Consider the following 20,395-nt stretch of genomic DNA (forward strand, 5'->3'; position numbering starts at 1 on the left):
AAATAAATACATTTTTATTCATTTTGGCTTTCTGACCTTTAAAATCACATTCACTGGTGTAACGTATTCAGGTTGATTCAGTCACATCAAATGATCATATTTTGACTAGAATACAGCCAATGAATTTTAAAAAAATAGTTACCACAAGAAGCACAATTTTAAAACTTTTAATACCTCTAATACCAAAGTAGTACATATATATAGAATACCATCTGTATACTCTCAGTGTGATTTTGATTTTGTGTTTAGAGATAGCATACTAATCAAATATTTCTGTTTATGTTTTGTGTAAACTGTAAAATATTGTTCGATGTTGTAAATAAAACTAATAATTAGAGTATGTTTTACAAGAAATTACTTTTCCAGTCTTTAAAAATTCAGGTTTAATTCAGGGATACTGGCAATTTCTGTGTCATTATTTATGAAATTGTGAAGAGTAAAAGCATTAAAAATGACATAATAGCCTATATAGGCTATTTTATATATTATGTTTTAGGGATAGCCAGTGTTGGGAAGGTTACTTTGGAAATGTAATGGTTACAGATTACAAGTTACTCTGTCTCAAATGTAATAAGTAGTGTAACTAGCAACGCCAAGGTCATGGGTTCGAGTCCCAGGGAAAGCAAGAGCTGATAAAATGTAAAAACTGTAACTTGAATGCAATGTAAGTCGCTTTGGATAAAAGCGTCTGCTAAATGCATAAATGTAAATGTAACCATTTCAATTACTTTATTAAAGTGTTGTAACTGAATACATTTACTTTTCTTAATTTCTATTGTTTCAACTGTTAATCATTTTCAAATATGTAAACCAGACAGGGTTAACCTTAGTACACAACACTGATTACTGTCAGATTTACGAAATCCATCACTTGAATTAAGATAATAATAATTTAATTTTAAAGCACAGCCACCACAAAACCAGACTTTAACACCTTTTCACTTTGGGATCCTTCTGATGTTAAATACAGATTTAGAATCATAACAAGAAATAGTTTAATAAATGTGATATTTTGTCAAATCGCATAGTTATGATAGGAAACATTGGCATCTAATAATGCCTTTGGGAAAAATAAAGCATACACAATCCTAAATAGGAAATAAAACAGTTATCGAATGAGCATATGTGTAACGGAGCCAACGGGACATGAGGCGAAAGGATCCAAATGCAAGCTTTTATGAGTGCACATAGTCAAAACACAAGCAGGGTCAAACAACAGCAAGCGGGTATAGCACAGGCAAGACACAAGAGTAATCGTAGGGCAAGCGTGGGTCTTTGATCGGTGAACAACATCCAGAGGGCTTGACAAGAGGGGTAGTCCGATAACGTGAGCAATAATCCAGAGGCAGAACAAACAGAGTCTGAGCGGCGAGACAAGGATTAATCCAAGGGACACGAGCAGGAATCAGGAAACAAGGCGACATAAAAATGACTAAACTAAGCTAAAAACTAGGCTCAGCAAAGCAGCTATCACTTGGAGAGTGATAAATGTAGAACAGTACTAGAGACTAAACAGAAAACACACACACACGGAATGGCTTGGTATAGTAGCTAGCACTAGGAGAGTGCTAAATGCTAGAAAATACTTTATGTAGTGTGTGTAATAGCTCTTAGGTGAGCGCGTGATTGGTGACAGCTGTGTGCTCAGTGCATTCAGCTGTGTATGTGCAATCAGTGCATTCTGTGTGTGTGTCATCAGTGCAATGGATGATGGGAAACGCAGTCCAGTGTGATGTGTGGTGTGAGAGTCAATATGATGGAGAGGCGACCTCTTGTGGCAGTCGGACAAAAGACCACGAACCAGATTCGTGACAATATGTCCTATTCTGTGTACTAAACTCCTGAAACATTGGTGTCTCATATTTTAGAGCAGTCACTGCAACTTATGAAAGAAAACAATTAAATCTGTATGTGGGTGTGTGTGAAAAAAACTCAGATGTAACCTCCTTTACATTTTCATAAGTAACTGTAATATAATTACACTTTTTTTCTCAGTAACTGTAACTGATTATAATTACATTTATTTTGCAATTCAATTAAGTTTGAAACAAACATTATTGGGACTATTTCTGCTGTTTTTGTTTCCACAGCTAACAAGGAATAAAATGCAAAGAATAAAATGTTTAAAAATTTGTTAGTTTTTTTGTAAGGTGTTTAAATATTCCTGACCCACTTTGGCTGAATGTGTTTGATAAAGTGGGCCGGTGGGATCCAGGTAAAGTGGGCTGACTTTTAACCTTCAGTAATAATACTCAAATTAATTAAATAAATTGACATTCATTTGTTATTTTATAGTTGACATATATCTTTTTTTTTTTTAGAAAAGAGAAAAGAGTCTGCAGTCAGGAATTTCAAGTCAGAGACGGAAGAAGGGAAAGAGATAATAGAAAAGTCAAGGCATGAAGTTCAAACTGTGGAGTGAAGAAAGGATGAGAGGAGCAAAATAGCTGCAGAATAAAGCTTTAAAATATGGACACAATTAAAATGAATTTAAAGTGTTTAGAGAACATAGACAGAAAACATTTTTACATATGGTTACCATTTCAAATGTTCCTTTAATTATTGTTATTTTTATTTATTTTTTTCTATTTGTTGTTGCTGTATTCATGAACTGTATTCAATTTGAAATATTATAGCTGGACCTTAAAGTTAACAAAAGTAAAAAATAAAATAAATAAAAAAAATATATATGTAGGCCTATCTAAATTACACTTTTTACAAAGGTGGCCACTTTACCTTAATTCACCATACATAATTTACTTACATGTAACTAGTTACACCCCAACACTGGGGATATAATAATTACATAAATAGCTCACAATTGTGATGATGTCTAGTAAAAATATCGTTAAAAATAAAGCACACGTCTAATGTGAAATATGGTTATGTAATACGGCAAGTCCCTGCCCTGTAAGTGAAGTCCAGAGGTCAAATGAAATAACAGCACATTTTCGGTGTCAACTACCCACACCATTTTTGCGACCGAAATGACCCGCTCTCTCATCCAGTACCGTGGACAGCGCCTGCGTCTCACGCGAGACTCAGCAGGAAGTGGCCATCATTCGCTCTTTTCATTGCGCGCGCCCCTCCCATCTCCGTTCCTCCCGAGTCCCTCTCAATGACTGGCGAACGGAGGCACAGCACGGAACACGTATGCAGCAGCAGCAGCAGCAGCATCTTTGCTCTGGCCGTGTGAAGAGATTGCAGTGACTGCTTCCGCACCCGAAGTGTTTCAGTAGATTAAACATTCACCGCCAGTCGACCAGCCCTCTGAATGCCGAACGCTAAGTCACCAAACTGATACGTTTCCACGCCGTAAACATCTAATCGTGCGTTTAATTCGCTTGTACGCTTAGGCGAGCGCCTCCGAGAGCAAAAATGTTGGATCCATCCTCCAGCGAAGAGGAATCGGACGGGATAGTGGAGGAGGAAAGCCGAGAGGTGATGGCTCCTCAGTCCGGATCCTCTCGCATCTCTCCCAGCAGGACCAGCGAGAGCTCCGATAGGCTCCAGCTCGCCAGCCGAGGCTCCAGTGCGCGACCATCCAGCCCAAGCCCGTCGGCCGCCAGCGAGCAGGATAAGGAGGACGTGGAGAAACTGCAGCGGGAAGAAGAGGAACGAAAGAAGAAGCTGCAACTCTATGTCTTTGTGATGCGGTGCATCGCCTATCCTTTCAACGCCAAGCAGCCGACCGACATGGCAAGGCGACAGCTGAAGGTAAGAGCGCGAGGTGTCCGGATCTCACCTTGAGAAAAACGTTATGCATCATAATGCACCTTTTATGTCATGCAATCACCAGCAAACATTGCACTGAAACCCCGTGCGTATGTCAGGTGATATTACTCTTAAAGTGAGGGAGCATTTCTAAAATCACCGTATCCTGCATGGGACACCTATAAATTCACAGCCTTCATTTTAGGCTGCTTATAAGCTCTAGAGCTCCTGTCGCGAGACCCCAAAAGAGAAGGAATTCGTGCACGTTCGGTCAAAATCGGCCGCACGAGACGAGCTCTAATTATAGATATTCTTCAAGAGTCTGATGGACCAAAATAAAGCGGTGTCATTGCCGTAGTACGGTCATGTGACTCGTTCGCATTGGAAGTCAGTGTTTGTGTGCAGTCTTGCGGCCATAGGATATTCAGTTCCATTTGCGCCATCTCTCGCGCCACTCATTCATCTTCCAAGGTGACTTTTGGTGTAACAGATGCGAACGCGGGATGCACTGTTCAGAAGGTCGAAAAAGCACATATTTATCATGTCACCTAATTATGGAATTACTTCGTCTTATTTTATCATAGTAAATTCAAACACGATTAAGTAAAGACGACTTCATCGTAGTTCACCATATTTTGGTTTCGTTGCGTTCTTTTATTATGCTATTTTACTCAAAAGCCTGTTAATAAACAAGTCTAAGTGAAATGCAACAAATCTGACTCGTGTTCAGAAATAGGCTACCTTGAGAGTTTTGTTTGCATATAATTAACTTAAGCCTGGAAGAAACAAAAGAAACCTGTTATAGCCATCCTACCATAAAAATGTTTGCTTGTTCAGAGAGGTGTCTTTCAGAGGTGACATTCAATTTCCCTCAGTTATTGATCCGAGCTGATCCCTGACTATTTACAACATGCTCTGAAACCACAGTTAACAGCTAGAGTTACTGCTATAGTAAGTGACAAAAGAAAAAAATCTGTTCTTTTGTCCATTCTTATTCTGACAATCACATTTGCTATTGCACGTTATTAAATAAATAAGACAAAGCTTAAAGCTTTAGAAAATCAAACAAAGAATGTTGTCTGTATGGATTTGACCTAATTATTGTTATTTTCACAGTACATGAAAAGAGAAAAAATTTATAGTGAACATGCATTTTGGGACATGCATGATGTGTTAAATAAAAAGCCATCTGACATTGTCAATGTAGCAGCATATAGTCCAAGATATGGCTTAGTCAGATGTGAACACAATAGACCTCAAAAACTGAATGCACTTGTCCCACAGTATTGTTATTCAATGCTAGGCAGCCTCACGTGAGGTCAAACAGGCCATTATACATGTAAAAGCTTTGATCAATAACATTGCATTGGAGTACCTGCTGTTTGTCATTACAAGAAGTCAAAGCTCTGGTCTTCACAATGCATGCTGGTTCAGATGGGTGAGACAGGGCTGGTGGAATTTGGGTCATTACAACGGTTCTCAGAGTTGAGTCACTGTTCGGGTCTTTTAGGTTCAAAAGAGTCATTGCAGTCAATCATTTCAGTGACTCAGAATTAGTCTTGTGAATCGACACAAAGGACATCTATCAAGAGCATAGTCGAAGGAAGGGTTTAATTCTGGTTTTGTTGACCGAATTTAAGAAGGCACTAACATCTTTGAGAGGTATGGTGAATGGTAAAAGACTGAGTTACAAGAGGCTTTTAAAAAAGGCTATTCTCTAATACATATATTGATGCATCATGTTGTGCTATAGTAGTTTTAAGATGAACTTTTCCAATATAATTCATACAGTAAGTTAATAAGATTCAATTATTGCTATATGACAGCATGACATTTTTCTGTTTACTCATTGAATATAAATCTGAACATAAAATCATTGCATATAGGCCTATATAGATAATGGATGGAAAATTAACCCACATACTGTATGTACACATTAATGCTCATTTTATACAAAATAACATACTAAAGTTGAAAATAATTTTAAATAATCAAAAAGACAAAAAAAGCTGTTTTTCTGGAGTGTTAGGTGAAAAAGATAATTTGATAATAAAAAAAAACCCCTGCAAAAAATGGATTTTCAAATTAATTGTGGGTTATCATCACTAAGATTCATTAAATGTTTTTTTTAACTCTTCGGTTTGTGCTACTTTATTTGCAGAAAGCTTGACTACTAGTTTTATGGGTACTTATTCAGCTAATGTGATATCAGTGGAGCTCAGGGGATTGAAGGTAATGGCTGTAGCATATGTCTCATTAAGTAATCACAGTTTTTGTATCATGAAGAAAATCAAATCTCCTTCATGCATTATTTCTAATGTGTATGTAGTAGCTTTCAGTCTCTCCTGTATGACTGTAAAAGCAGGGACATAGTATATGTCCTTTACTATGTTCATGTTCAAATGTTAGTTAATGTTATCCAAAACATTATGCATGGTCATTCTGAATGTCTTTAAAGGATAACCAAAGCCATATCAATGGACATAATAATCTATTTTATTAATATAATGCATTCTGTCTCACCAGAATTCCAGTATTCCACATTTTTCTCTTTCACTTATAAATCAAAACCATACATTGGGTATATTATTATTAAATTTGCTGTCAATTTTACACCTGTTTCTACTCCTGGATATCACTGAGGGTAGCTACTGGCTAATAACAAAACTTATTACATTTTTGTTTATTCACAAAATACCTTAAAGCATCCAAGTATTCAGTGTTTACAACAGCAAGCATTCAAATCCAGAATTAGATTTAAATCTTTGTTCTTCTAAAGCTTGGATGAGTTTTTCATCTAAGTTTGGTGCATCTAAAGGACTTATCATGGCTCACCTCTTCAGCAAACTGTTCGTTACTCAGCCTTCCAATGCTCAGCCAGTTCATTATAAAATTCAATAATGTTGAATGACAGCCTCAATGTTTCCATATGAATCATATTTCTAGTTTAAGTCCAGGAGGTAACTTGTACAGTGTGTGCTTTGTCTTGGACTAATTTGTATGCTATCAGCAGCATCTCCTGTACTCACCCTGTATCTGCTCTCAAGAGCCTCTGGTCTGGGCCGGGAGCCCTTGCTTGAACCCCAGATGATACAGGCACACGATAGAGATCTCTCAGCAGTTTTGTTCATAGGCCTTGGGGGAGGATAGAATTTCAATTATCTGTATCCTTCCTGTGTTTGATTTATTCACTGATGGATGGTAGATTTCCCCTCATTTCAGCAGATAAGGTGGTCTCGTAACAAGGGCACATCAGAGGCCCTTACACACTCCAGACCTTCTAGCTTTATGACGCACCTATAAACTGAAGTGTAAGGATTTTCATTAGATCAGTACATACTTCCCTATGTGTACATCGTGCTGAGAGATCACACCTCCTAGAATAGTACTGGCAGTGATAGCTTTCAAGGGCTCATTGCCGTTTACTTAGCTGGTTAAGCAAATCTTTGTGTCATTTCAGCTGAACTTATCTGCAGATGAGGTTTCCTTTTGTACCCTTTTCTCCTTTATCTCTTTTTCTGTGTTTTAACTAATTACTTGGTATTTTGGGTCACAATTACCTGTTTCCATAATAGGATCTGCTTTCAGAAAGGGCCATACATATATAAATGGACAAACAAATAAATAGACATACTCTAAATAGTTAGTTCTGGCCCTTGTATTTCATAATTTTTATCAGCATCTTCAAGCTGCATTGTCACACCAATACAACAGTGTTTGTTTGGATCATTCATTCAAATGATCCCTTAAAACATGCTGATTTATTTCGGAACCAACCAATAATGAGTGAGTCATGCAGCTGTTCAGTCAATCATTTCAACAAAACTGATTCATTCATTCATTTAAAAAAAAAAAAAAAAAATCTCTACTGTGTTTTGCTTGGTGACTCACAGTGGTATTCTGCTGTAGTTTTGTTCATAACTGTTTTCATTGGTGAAGAAAAAAATAGACTAAATAACTGCCTTTATTGTGTCTAAAATGGAAGTTGAAATGGAATATTAATGCTTCTGAATCTTGTTGAATCTTGTTGATTGAACTGGTATTATAAAGCACAAAGCAGCAAAGGTGGAGGAAAATGTCTTTGTATTTTGCAGAATAAAAATATTTTATATTTACATTTATAATTTTTCATCTGCATTGTTTTTTGCTTGTGTGTGCATTTGCGTGTGATATCACATGTTGACAGGCTTCGCTTGACTATTGTTTGTGTTGCACAGTCACACCTTGTAAAGGCTGTTGACCTTGTGATAAACAGCACAAAGGGACTGCAGTTTTATACTGTCACTCACAGCTAGGCCTTTTATCTATGTTCAAGCCTTTAGTAGATGCGTATTTGAAATCTAAAACCCATGCTGTTTTGATATGCAGAATGAGGAAATATACTGTATATGCATACAGTAAATGTGCGGATTGTATCACACACAAAGGGTTATGAATGAATAAGATGGAAATATACTGAACTGCTGGTCTCAATTGAGATGCATCACCTAGAGACTTTTATTAATGCAATGTCTAGTGTTCACGTATTAAAATGAGGGTCTGTTTATAGCATCTATCTAGAAATAATGCCTGTCCCACATAAAAGGCTTTACAAACCAGTTAAATGTCTGCATTGCTGTAGGACTTACAAAAGGAGATACCGAAAGATTTTTCCATTTATTACAGGAGGCAAGTACAAGAAAGATGGGTAAATGAGGAATGAACACAAACTTTGTGTTTCAGAGCGTTTAGCACAATCAAACCCAACGAGAATGACCCAACAGGGCTCCTCTATGGTCTGAGAGCCCCACTGGGTTGGCCTAGCTGGCCACATGATTTCATTCTTGTTCAGACAGGAAGGAAAATCAGAGCAGCTTTGTGTGATGGATGAAGTTACCATGCCTGTATCGAGTTGCCAGGCTCACAAATTCAGTTTCATTCTCCACTGATTTCCAATTGAGGTATTTTACGGAGCGACACTGCCAGCATGTTTTGTGTGTGTGTGTGTATAAAACCTCTGCCGCAATCCCACATGCACATGTTGAAAGGCAGCAAAAGGAGAGCTTCTGGTCATTGTGAAATATGAAACAAGGAGACGACAAGACAGAAAAGAGGGGGAAATTATTTTTTAATAAAATGTCTGATGGAAATTTAACTAAATTTAAGACTAAATATTAATGAAACAAATTGCTTGATACATTTCCATTAGAAGTTCATGAGGATTTTCAAAAAACATATTTAAGAAAATCTCTGAATAATGCAAAATATGAAGTAACCAGCTTTCATAAATCAACCATAAATCAAATTTATAGAGTAGTGAAAACTAAAAAATGTGAGGGAAGAAAAACATAAAAATACGTCAAGAAAAATAGTCTCTTTTGGTCTTGTCTGTGATGGGCTTTGTTATAAAAAACGTAATGTAAAACTGAATTTGCATTAATAAGCTGAAAAACATGTTACTGGAAATTTAAATTCAAGTGATGCTTTGTTTTCTGGCAAAAAGTTGCACATATGAAACAGTCAGTAACATCAGTAATACAGACAGTGTGGGTTGTGATTTTATGAGTGATTTAATTTAAAACAGGTCAGTGAGGATGAGAGAGATTAATGGATCCGCGTTATATTTGCTATTTTGCTGTTAAACAAAACCAATAGTTTGCAGTATGAACAGACACTGTTCCAAAACCCCACCCTCAAAGATTGATTAAAGATAGAGTAAGACAGCAGTAGCAAGTCTCAGTGTTGTCAAAAAACAACAGAAGGAAAATAGCATTCCTGCATGACAGACAAACAACTGACAATGAAAGTAAATATGGCATTTAATGTTTCAGCTACACTATCAGATTCCTACGTCCCATATATTTGCAGCATAAACGACCAAAATGATTGACAGGCAGAAAGCACATCAAAGTCTTCAGACTGGCTTAGCAAAGAATTCTTACCTATTTGGCCAATGTAGAGACATACATTTGAGAATTGTCCATTACAAATCACTTAAAGGGCACGATGTATGAAACTGGACCAAGTGATGATATAAAATATTACAAAAATAGTCTGCTGGATGTTTATGGAGATTTCAATACTTAAGGAAAAATATATTTGTTTTCTTTAAAATAATAATAAAAAAAACATAAAAAAATCTTTAATTCTAATGCTTAATAATACAGAGAGGGGAATATATAAGGTATAGGAGAGACATAAGGGTCTGTAGTGAAGGGAACAGGTTGAGGACAGGCAATGACAGCGACAATAATAGAAAGAGAGTGGAGGTCAGACAGGAGATTAGGAGAGCCTGAGAGACGGCAGCGGTTATGGCAGCTGGATGGAGCAGGAGTTAGGTGAGGATCCTGTGGAGATAAGAGGATGTTTGATTGAAAGGCCAGAGCTGGATCTCCTCAGAAGAGATTTGGAGATTCTGAAATTACCTTATTAATATAACAGGGTGAGAGGGATGGAATTTATTGGTTCATTAAGCACATTGAGAGAAAAGGACAGGTAAGGAGAGGAAGAGAGCGTGAGAGACTGGCAGATTCATTTAGTCAGAAGTAATAAACATCCAGCTGGAAGGTCCTTAAACCTCCTTTATATAGCAGGTCATTCACATTTGAGTGTGAATTATTAAATAGTGGAATAAATGGTGGCTTATGACCCATGCTCTGGAGTAAATTTAGCCTAGCGCTCTTAAAATGATAAATTTAGATTTCGGAATGATATTGATATATCAATACATAGATGAATAGACAAAAATATGAATATAAATGTACAAGTTTTATGATTTTATATTGTCTGAGTATAAATATAATATAGAAATAAATATAATATATTACAAGGACTAATATAATACTGTTCGAGGTCATTTCAGTGTAAATGTGGACAACAGAAAATGTTTGCATCCATATGCATTAATCAATGCTCATTTTGAAAGCTGTGTTTGAACTTTTGGAACAGTATATTTACATTTATAAAGAGCCAGAGCAGTGTGCGTTTGCTTTTGCTGAAAAAGTGTTGATTTTTATTCATATTTTTAGGGGCATTGCAGTATGTGTGGAAGTATGCATTTGTATGAGTTTGTACATGTGTGATTTTTCATGGCTATTTAGATAAGTGTTGCTCTGAGAGAAGTCTGAGAAAGACTAGATGAGGGACATCTGCTCGAGCAATGGGAGCACTTTTATGTAAATATTAAGACTGAATAAGAGACCCAAGGAGACCATAAAATGCATTTACATAACAGAGATGAGACGGGATAAAAGGTGATGTTTTTTGCTCTCACATGTGCATTTTTCTTTGTTTTGATGTAATTAAGATGATACCTAATCATAAATGTGCAGTCACACTTATATTTCAGGAACTATGGATAACTTACTTCGTCCCTAATAAAGCTCCTAATGAGACTTTCATTATTCATATTCATATTCATGGAAATAAAGTGTCCTGCCCATGATCAATTAGAGGCAAAACTTATGTTTAATTTATGTTGCTATTCGGCACTAATTGGCTTCTCATATTTGTGCACTTTGAAGATATAGACGGCTCAATTAGGGGTGAGAAAAATAATAACAAGCCTCTAGTTTTTACAGTGCGGAAGCAAACCAAAACTAACTTTGATTTGGCGTACAAAGGAATATGTTGATTTTTTGTGGCTTTAATGTACAACTAAAGCAAAAAGATTTTATCCAGAGTTGAAAAACAGGACATTACGAACTAAAAAGGACACTTAAAGTTGTGTTCACCATATAGCATTTAACTATTTAATTCTAAATGTAGGATATTTACATGTAAATTATATTACCTGTTAATATGTTAAATTTCACTTGGCATGCAAAAGAGTGTGTTTAATTTGTATGTTTTTAATATGCTTTAATGTGCAGCTAATGCTTTTTTTGATCCAGAGCTGAAAAACAGAACATTACGAAATAAAAAAGGTGACTAACAGTTGTGTTCACCGTATTGTATAGTGTTTAAAGAAATGATTTCTTTATAAATTGTTGGATGTTTACATGTAAATTATACTATCTGTTAATGTTCTAAACTTTGATTTACACATTTTAAATAAAGATACATTACAATATTTTCTCAAAATTCACTAAAATATTTCAATTAATTCAAATGTTTATTATAAATTTTTAAGGCTGTTTGTAGATTTTGGACACAACTGACACAAGGAAGAGTTAATTAGCCAAGTGGGAACAGTTATTGGCTGTCTGATGCTGATAATCTCAAAACAGCCAGTTAATCAGTCTGGCCAATATAGGTCTATCACTAGCCTTGAGCCAGAACAGTTGCTTAGATAAGTCTGCAGGTTTTTTCGCCTAGAGGCATGGAGAGTTGGATGAAAGGAAGTAGTATTAGCCGGAGTGGAAGAGGAGGATGGTGTCACAGTCTAGTGTGATGAACAGTAGCTACTAGTTGTTGTGGCACTACAGCCGTGTCTCTCTAGGAGAGCTGCCTGCATGGGCCCTTATTCTAAATCATGTGACAGACTTTTCTCATGCCATCACCGCCACTCACACCCACTCTCCCTCTTGTAAACCAGAAGACACACACTCTTTATTTCCCTTCCTCCCTCCCATCCAGCTTTTTCCATATCCTATAATCCATTAAGCGGCACTAGCACTCCTTCCTTTCGCTCCCTGTCTCTCCCTCTTCCTTTATTTCCTGGCAGGCCGATATGACCTTCTGTTTTTCTCAAGGTCTTTATTTCGACAGTGAACATGTGAAGAGAGCATCCATTACATTTTAGCATGAAAGCTCCCTCTAACCCCTTTTATCCTATTATTTTTAAGGGGGGAATAGATGCAGTCTTGGCCCATTTTATGGCCTAGAATAGATTATATAAGACATGGCCAAAGGAGAAAAATACAGTTTGTTACAACTTAGTAGTTGATCTAGTGTTTTTTTGTTGTTGTTTTTTTCAGTTCGATTTGTACATCAGTTGTACCATCTAGGCATGTATTTTTGTATTTGGGTATGTGATTAAACGTATGAATGAAACAATATGAACTTACTGACAGCATCTGAAAAAAATAAAAAATAAATAAATTTACGTGTACACAACTTTAGAAAAGTACAAATTATTTATACTATATTTATATTATACTTATATTTGTAAGGCACATTTTATTATTACAAGATATTTTTTTATTGTGTTCGACGGATTAACTTTACCCCTACCTCTAAACATAACCATTTCTTGAAAAAGCAAAATAAAAACTAACAGGCAGATATATAATGTCAGATTAGGTAAATTTGGTGTCACCGAACATGTTTAATTATTACATTTATTAAATGCAATAAAATCAACCTATTAATTTAATTAATTCAAAATTCTTTGAATTTAAATGGATTTGTAAACATTTGTATGTCTCTAAAGTTGTTCATATATAAGCTGCATTCGTTTAACATATTAATACTTAAATTATGTGCATTTCATCGTCTATATAAACATATAACCTCTGTTCAGTAATAAATACATTTACATTTTTTAACAAATATTTTACAATTTTTAATTATAGAGATATTTTTGATTCTGTAACCCAACCTAACCATTTCTTCATTTTAAACACACACACACACACACACACACAAACAAATGGGCAGTCTGTTGTTTATAGAACTCTTGTACAAAAGCAAAAATGAGTCTTAGTAACAGCCGCACTGACATTCATACTACAGCTCTTTTGCTGCCTCGCAAGCACTGTAATAAAATATTCCTTTGTAACAACCCTAAGCATATACAGAACTTTAGCAGAAACATAAAGCCTAAAGCAACAGAAGCTCGTCTCAGAGCAGTAGTGTTAGAGGAAATGCAAACGGATTACTTTGCATTTGCTTACACAAAACTTCACAACACACCATAATGCCTTTTTAAATATGTTCAATTAAACCCCTGGACCTCATCTCATATGTGTGTATGTGTCTCTTTGTGTGCGAACATTGTCTGTCTAACACTCTATCGGCGTATTGACAGCACAATAAGACTGTGATGTAGGATTTGGGTGCGGGTGAAGTATCTATCGGCAGAACAGAGTATAGCAATAGCGCTATATTGTGAAAGCATAGCATTTTAATCACACTTCCAAAAGACATCCCACAGCCAGCCTTTTCTTTGACAGAAGAGCGCTAGGCAAGAAAAAGACATGTTCAGAGTTAGTAAGGGAGTAAAGTGGGGGAAATGATGGGAAAGGCTAAAAGTCTCATGTGATGGAAAAACAGAGAGAGTGCCTTTAGAAGGTTTTGGTGCTTCTATGTGAGCTGAGAGGTATCTAAGTACGAGACAGTGTGTGTGACAGAAAAAAGCTACAGCATGCTCAGTATTAGAGTTAATGGGTGTGCGTGTCTGTCTCAGAGAAAACTAACGTGTGTGTGGGTGAAAGCACTTGCCTGAAACTCCACTAATCCAGCTAAAAATAAGAACTTGTGCCATGTGACACACAGAGTCTGTAAGATGGCTTCCTCCCGTGAAGAATTAATGCTACTCTGACAGAAAAGATGCAGTCAGTGCAGACAGATTAGGACAAAAGCAACATGCATGTGCCTCCTCAGTCAGATGAATTCTGAATGCAACTTAAAATGCAGTTTCAAATATATATAATAAAAAAACAATGCATCAAATATAATTATATATATATATATATATATACTGTATATTTTTTGCAAGACTTAAATTACAACAATACTATATCACTAGAGAGAACAAGAACATGTGGGTGAATACAGTGAAAAAAAAAGATAAAAAATTGTTCAATAGGCCTAATGGGGAATTTTACTGGATATATTTTTTAAATGATTATAATGTTAAATTTTAATTTTAAGCGAATGCGATATTTACCCATCATTCAAACTAAGTTTAAGATATCATCTAGAAAACAGATTTTTAAGGATTTTAATGTGTGCAAACACAGGGTTATGAGAGAAAGAAACAATTAAATGCAAAAAAATATAAACAAAAAAGTTCACATTAAAAAATATTTAAGTTAACACATTTTACAGTTTTTCCAAGTTAGATATGATCCTTGCTGAAAAGTAGGCTAAATACAATTGTTCATGTTCACTGTTTACTTTAATTCATGTTTACTTTAATCATAATTAATACAAAATTCACTCAATAGCAGTAGCAAATTAATTAAATAATATTCCTTATGATAAGACATGTCATAAACAAACAAACTGTGTATTACTTGTGGGTATTTTTCAGTGACTCTTCCTGTATGTTACATGCATACATCAGTAGGTGGCGACAAGTGACTAGGTGCGTCCCAAATTGCGTACTTGTATGCTATTCTATGACGTTTTGTAGCATGAATAGTGCGAGTAGTGCATTCAGACAGAAAATTCCAAAAAGAAAAAGTGCACTTTAAATACCCGGATGATGCACTTAGATAAAGTGTGGAATGTTGAACACTTCATGCACTCAACTGTCACAGATTTAATTACATTGCGAAGGGGGAGGGGCTATCAGACTCTGGTTATTAATGACAAAATAACCTTATAAAATTCATACACTACACTGTTGAGTGCATGAGTACAAAGTGTATAAGTGCATAGTGTAGTGCCTCATTTGGGACGCAGTTACTGCCTTTATGAATGATTCATTGATTCATTCCTTCAACCGATTCGTTCAAAATGCTGATTCATTCAGGAACGAAACAAACTACTCTCATTACAAATGAGCCATTGACTCGTTCCCTCAACTGATTTATTCAGCCAGGAACAAAACACCTCTGTGTGTTGCTCGGAGATGACTTGTTGTGACTGTGTTTGGAAATATGTTCCTTCCAACTGGAAATATCATGTCTAAAATGTTAGTTGTTCAAAATTTTTGTTTATTACACTGCTATATTAAGGCATTGTAACACTTGCAGCCAAGCTATTTTTATGAATATCAGCTGTTTGAGGTTTACCTTTTCCTCATCCTTCTATTTAATTTTTTTTTTTTTTTACCAGAATCATCTTAAGCATGGTTGATGAAGTGGAGTTCAGGGCTGAAGGATTCGAATATGAATTCGAATTAAATCCAAAATGGAGCCCTTCAAATAGCACGTATGAAATGCTAAATGCTGGTTCCCATGATTATTAAAATTGGATGTATTGTGCTTAGTAGAGGGCCGGTCTCTCTGCCTTGTGGCTCAGATACACCAAAACTAACCAGCTGCTATTTTCAGCTCTGGCTTTGTGGGTTCATAGCCCCTCTGCGCTCTGAGCATCATGCTAAGCATAGAAAATGCCATGGAGGGACGCAGGGAGGGGAGAGGAGGAAAAGAGTTGCGGGCTGCAGGACAATGCAGAACACTCTGTTCCCCTTTGGCAGATCAGTTCCAGGGAGTCCTGTGAAGCTGGGGAATGTTGTGATGCTAATGTTCCTAAGCCAAATCAGCTTTGATGATTGAGCCCTGTATTCAGAGGGTTCACATTATTTGACAGCATTTGCTCAGTGTTTGTGCATGTATTTGTAACTGCAGTGCTGCTGGTATTGTTTTCTTTCATTTATTCAAGGATTTTGTGTGTCCGTGTGAGTGGATGGTTTCTATGTGCTTGTTAGCTTATTGTTCTGATTATTAATTGCATCCACTGTACAGCAAGCATTAAAATGTTCTGCTAGAAAGTGCATGACCTCTTTTATATTTGATATGTTGATATTCTCATTGGCACACATACTAATAGCATCATCAGTACAACAGAATGAGTTTGTGCAGAATCACACTATTTGTATCGCTTAACCACACAATCTCATTCTTTCAGATTTCCCTCATATATAATAGATATGTGATTGTATAAGATAAAGTATGTCTTATGTCATCAATTTAAAATATTATTTTTATTTAATATAATGTTAAAAGGATTTTTCAATTTATTGGCAGAGTGAAAATGACTGGTAATTAGTATATATTTTCCAATACACCAATGCCCGCTTCCCAAAGCAACACAAATTACTGACTATTAGGTAGAACTTATAATATAATATAATAATGCATTTTTTTTTTTCAATAGTTTGTTTCTCTAACAGGAAACTAAACATGGAAATTGCATGTTATCTTTCCAGATGCTGAAAGTACTGTAGAATATTATTCAAACGTTTGGGGTCCGTAGGATTTTTTTCAAAATAAATGTATTATTGTATTTAGCAATAATGCCTTAAATTGATCAAAAGACTTCTACATTGTTACAAAAAAGTAATTTTTTTTCAAATAAATGCTGTTCTTTTGAACTTATTATTTATCATGGGGTCCTGAAAAAATGTATCACAGCTTCCACAAAAAATATTAAGCTGCACAACCGTTTTCAACACTGATAATAATAAGAAATGTTTTTATGGCACTGGAATTACCTTGTAAAATATATTGAAATAGAAGACCATGTTAAATTGTTTTTATTTTTTTATTTTACTAAATGCAGCATTGGTGAACATAAGAGACTAATTTCAAAAATATCTTTCAAAAATTAATGTTGCCAATTAATTTTGAATCTTTTTTCTTTAATTTAGCATGCAATGGCTTCAATCAAAAAGCCTTATCAAAATGCATTAATATAATTGAAATACTTTGTTTAAGTTAAACTCTGAAAGCAAGAGGGAAGATCCATTTAAGTTGAACATAATGTACTTACAAATGATTACAATGAGAGTGCTATATTGAATTTGGCTTTGTGTGTTCCATTTAAATTCAGCCTCTTGTTCCATTTCATTTAGTTGTCTGGGTCTAAATTTGGCAAACACCTCCATTTTCTCTCCCCCATTCAGTTATGTAACTTGCTTTTTTCCCCCTATCTACCCCTTTCTTTGGTGCCAAGCTTGTATGTAGGAAATACAAAAACAAATTTACATTGAGATAACTTAAAATAAAATTTGGTTTAATTGGACGTTCTTTTCTTTTATGAAAATAATTAAGATGTTAACGATTGAAATGCAAACGTGAAACTTCCCTCTCTGTGGAGTAACATTATAATCACTCATCCATATTTCCTCTCTCTCTCTCTCTCTCTCTCTCTCACTCTCTCTCTCTCTCTCTCTCTCTCTCTCTCATGCATCATCTCTGGCCCACAGCAAAAGCTGCTGCACTCATGCAATTATCATAATTACTAACGACTCTGCAGTCTGCTGCTGAGTGCACACACACACACACACACACACACTGAAAGAGTGCCTCATTTTCTTCCGCTGTTTCTTCATTCACACAAAAGAAAATGTACACTTTTGTTTTTCCCCCGAACAAAATGGAAATGACGCTATAAATAAGATACGGCTGCTGAAATGATAATGTTATAGCAGGAGAATGAATTCATCAGGTGAGGTTATTGAAGTAAAATGCATTAGGATAGTATTTCCAAAGAAACAGTGTCTCGTGTCTGATTAGCTGAAGCTGAAAAAGACAATAAGTCAACAATGTTCAAGCCCAGATGAACCATCTGTTATTTCTCTCTTGTTAGGTGATTCTACCGAATTGCTCATTGGAGAAATTACTTTTTTCCATTCTGTGTTGACATATTTCCTATTGAAACATGATGTTACAATGGGACTAGATATTTTGGTTCTTGCTAGTTGGTTGCGGAGGAGGAAAATTCTTATTCTACCTTTTAATGAGGCGCATTTCTTTCTTTCTGACAAAAAATCAGATTGCGATTAAAATGCTTTTTTTTTTTTTTTTAAAGAGCACCAGGTTTGTTGTGCTTGTTTGTAGGGAAGCATTTACTTATTTAAAATGAACTTGCATTCTCCCCTGGTGGTGACGGATGGAGGTTGAATTATGTGTTTGACTGCTCCAGAGTATGTACAAATGAATCAGGCTGTTACAGGGCAATCATGATAAGAGGGATCCAGAGGGAATCAATGGAAAATCTTGGATGGGGGTGGAGGTACCATTAAAATGCTGATGGATATTGGTCACACCTGCATTTAGGGGCTCTGTAGAGAGAAATATACGGGTGCTTCACAGCCTAATGTAATTATAAAAAAAAAATGGTGATGTTCTATATTGTGTTACACCTGCGAAACACACAAATGCATAAAGCCTTTATTTTAGCATTATTTATATACTATTAAGCCTCGTTCACACCAAGAATGATAACTAAAGATAAAGATAAAGATATTAGCGTGCACACCAACGGACGATATTGTATGTTTTTTCTAGCGCATGCTCTAAAGCTGAAGCTTTAAATTCTTGAGCTCGTTACAGCAGGATGGATTCTGATTGGGTGTCAATGTTTGTGTGGTTCATCAGCTGGAAAAAAATCGTTCTGAAAGTGATTCCAACGATATCTTTTCTCTGTGCTTTTATCGTTGTAGTTGTGGTGTGGACTATATCTTTATCTTTAGAACTATATCTTTATCATTGTCTTTATAGTTATCGTCCTTTGTGTGAACGGGCCTTTACAGTGTTTTTAATATTTTAAATTAGCATGTATTTTTATATTTTCAGTTATCATTTAAATTTAATTTTGAATTTTAATAATTTTGCTAAGTGTGTATGCCATTTTTTTTAATATATTTCTATATTGCTTTACTTTTTCACCTTTCATTTTATTATTATATTTATTGTATTATTGTATTATTTATTTATTTGCCAAAGCAGTATTTCTGGTTTTTGTTTAAGTTCTTAAGTTTAAGCTTTTCATCTAATATTTAGATTTTGTTTTCAGTTTTATTTCAATTACGGAAAATTATTTAAATAATTTAAATTATTTAAGATTATATAATTATATTAGATATAAAAAAATAATTATTTAGACACTAAGGTTAAAATTGTGGGATAGTAAACATAAAGGTAATGGGCAGGTTCATCATTATCATTTCAATGTGTTCCTTTTCCAGCTGTCTTTCTTTTTCTTTTTTTCCTTTAGCATTAAACGTGTTGCAAATGGAGAGGTTTTTAGTCCATGTCTGTTAGTTTTAAGGCCATAGATATGCTAATGTACTTCAAAACATTGACAAAATAAACCTCTAACAGACCTGATGCATTTAAAATTTATAATCTTTCTCTTCAGTGTACCCTCCCTTTGATATGTATCTTATTTTCAGCATCCTGTTCCAGTATGAAATATGCCAACACAGAAAAGCATATGAGGCCTTTACTGCATTTGAATGTCTTCATTATAAATACATAGATGTTATATTCACATCATATGGAGCGTGCAGACAGACACACACACACACACACACACACACACACTCACTCCAGAGCTGTCAAGCTAGACCGTTAACATACAGTACATCACCTCCTGTGTGCCTGGACCCAGCCTTCATAAAAATTATTCTGGAAATAACAAAGAGAGAAGCATACTCTGAAATATTGAGGGCTCCAAGCTGTTCTTCAGGGTTATAGTATTCTCTGTACAGACAGTTCAGAAAGCAGATAAAGTCAACTGTTCTATGTGTGTGTGAAGGAAAGAGGACAGTAGCAGGGAGATGAACACAGATGGTGCTGTGATGCCTCACAGGCACATGCTACTTTGTACTTTTCCACCTTCCTCCTACACACTTGCACACAGAAAACCCTGTTTCCTTTAGATTTTGTCACACTGGTGGTTTCAAGACGAATGGCAACATAACATCTTGCTAAACTTTGAGTTTTTTTGCAATGCTTAGCAAGCCACCATATGTATGACAGAGCAATAGAGCACATTTAAAGGTTTTGAATGTTTTAGTGAGATGATAAAAAAACAGTGACTTAAACTAGAAAAAAGGAATATATTCATGCACATTATTGGC

At 35.5% G+C, this 20,395-nt stretch overlaps 1 protein-coding gene across 4 annotated transcripts in view; it reads left to right on the forward strand.

The window, feature by feature from the left end:
- Positions 1 to 3,137: 3,137 nt before the first annotated feature.
- LOC306879376 (calcium-dependent secretion activator 1-like) overlaps positions 3,138 to 20,395 on the forward strand; it is a 77,102-nt gene continuing 59,844 nt past the window's right edge. For all 4 annotated transcript variants that reach the window (XM_079432251.1, XM_079432252.1, XM_079432253.1 and 1 more), the window contains exon 1: positions 3,138 to 3,717. In XM_079432251.1, coding sequence (XP_079288377.1) covers positions 3,379 to 3,717 — 339 coding nt within the window. In that variant the 5' untranslated portion in view covers positions 3,138 to 3,378. The remainder of the gene's footprint in view (positions 3,718 to 20,395) is intronic.

Source organism: Barbus barbus (assembly GCF_936440315.1).
Source record: "Barbus barbus genome assembly, chromosome: 13".
NCBI classification, from domain to species: Eukaryota; Metazoa; Chordata; class Actinopteri; order Cypriniformes; family Cyprinidae; genus Barbus; species Barbus barbus.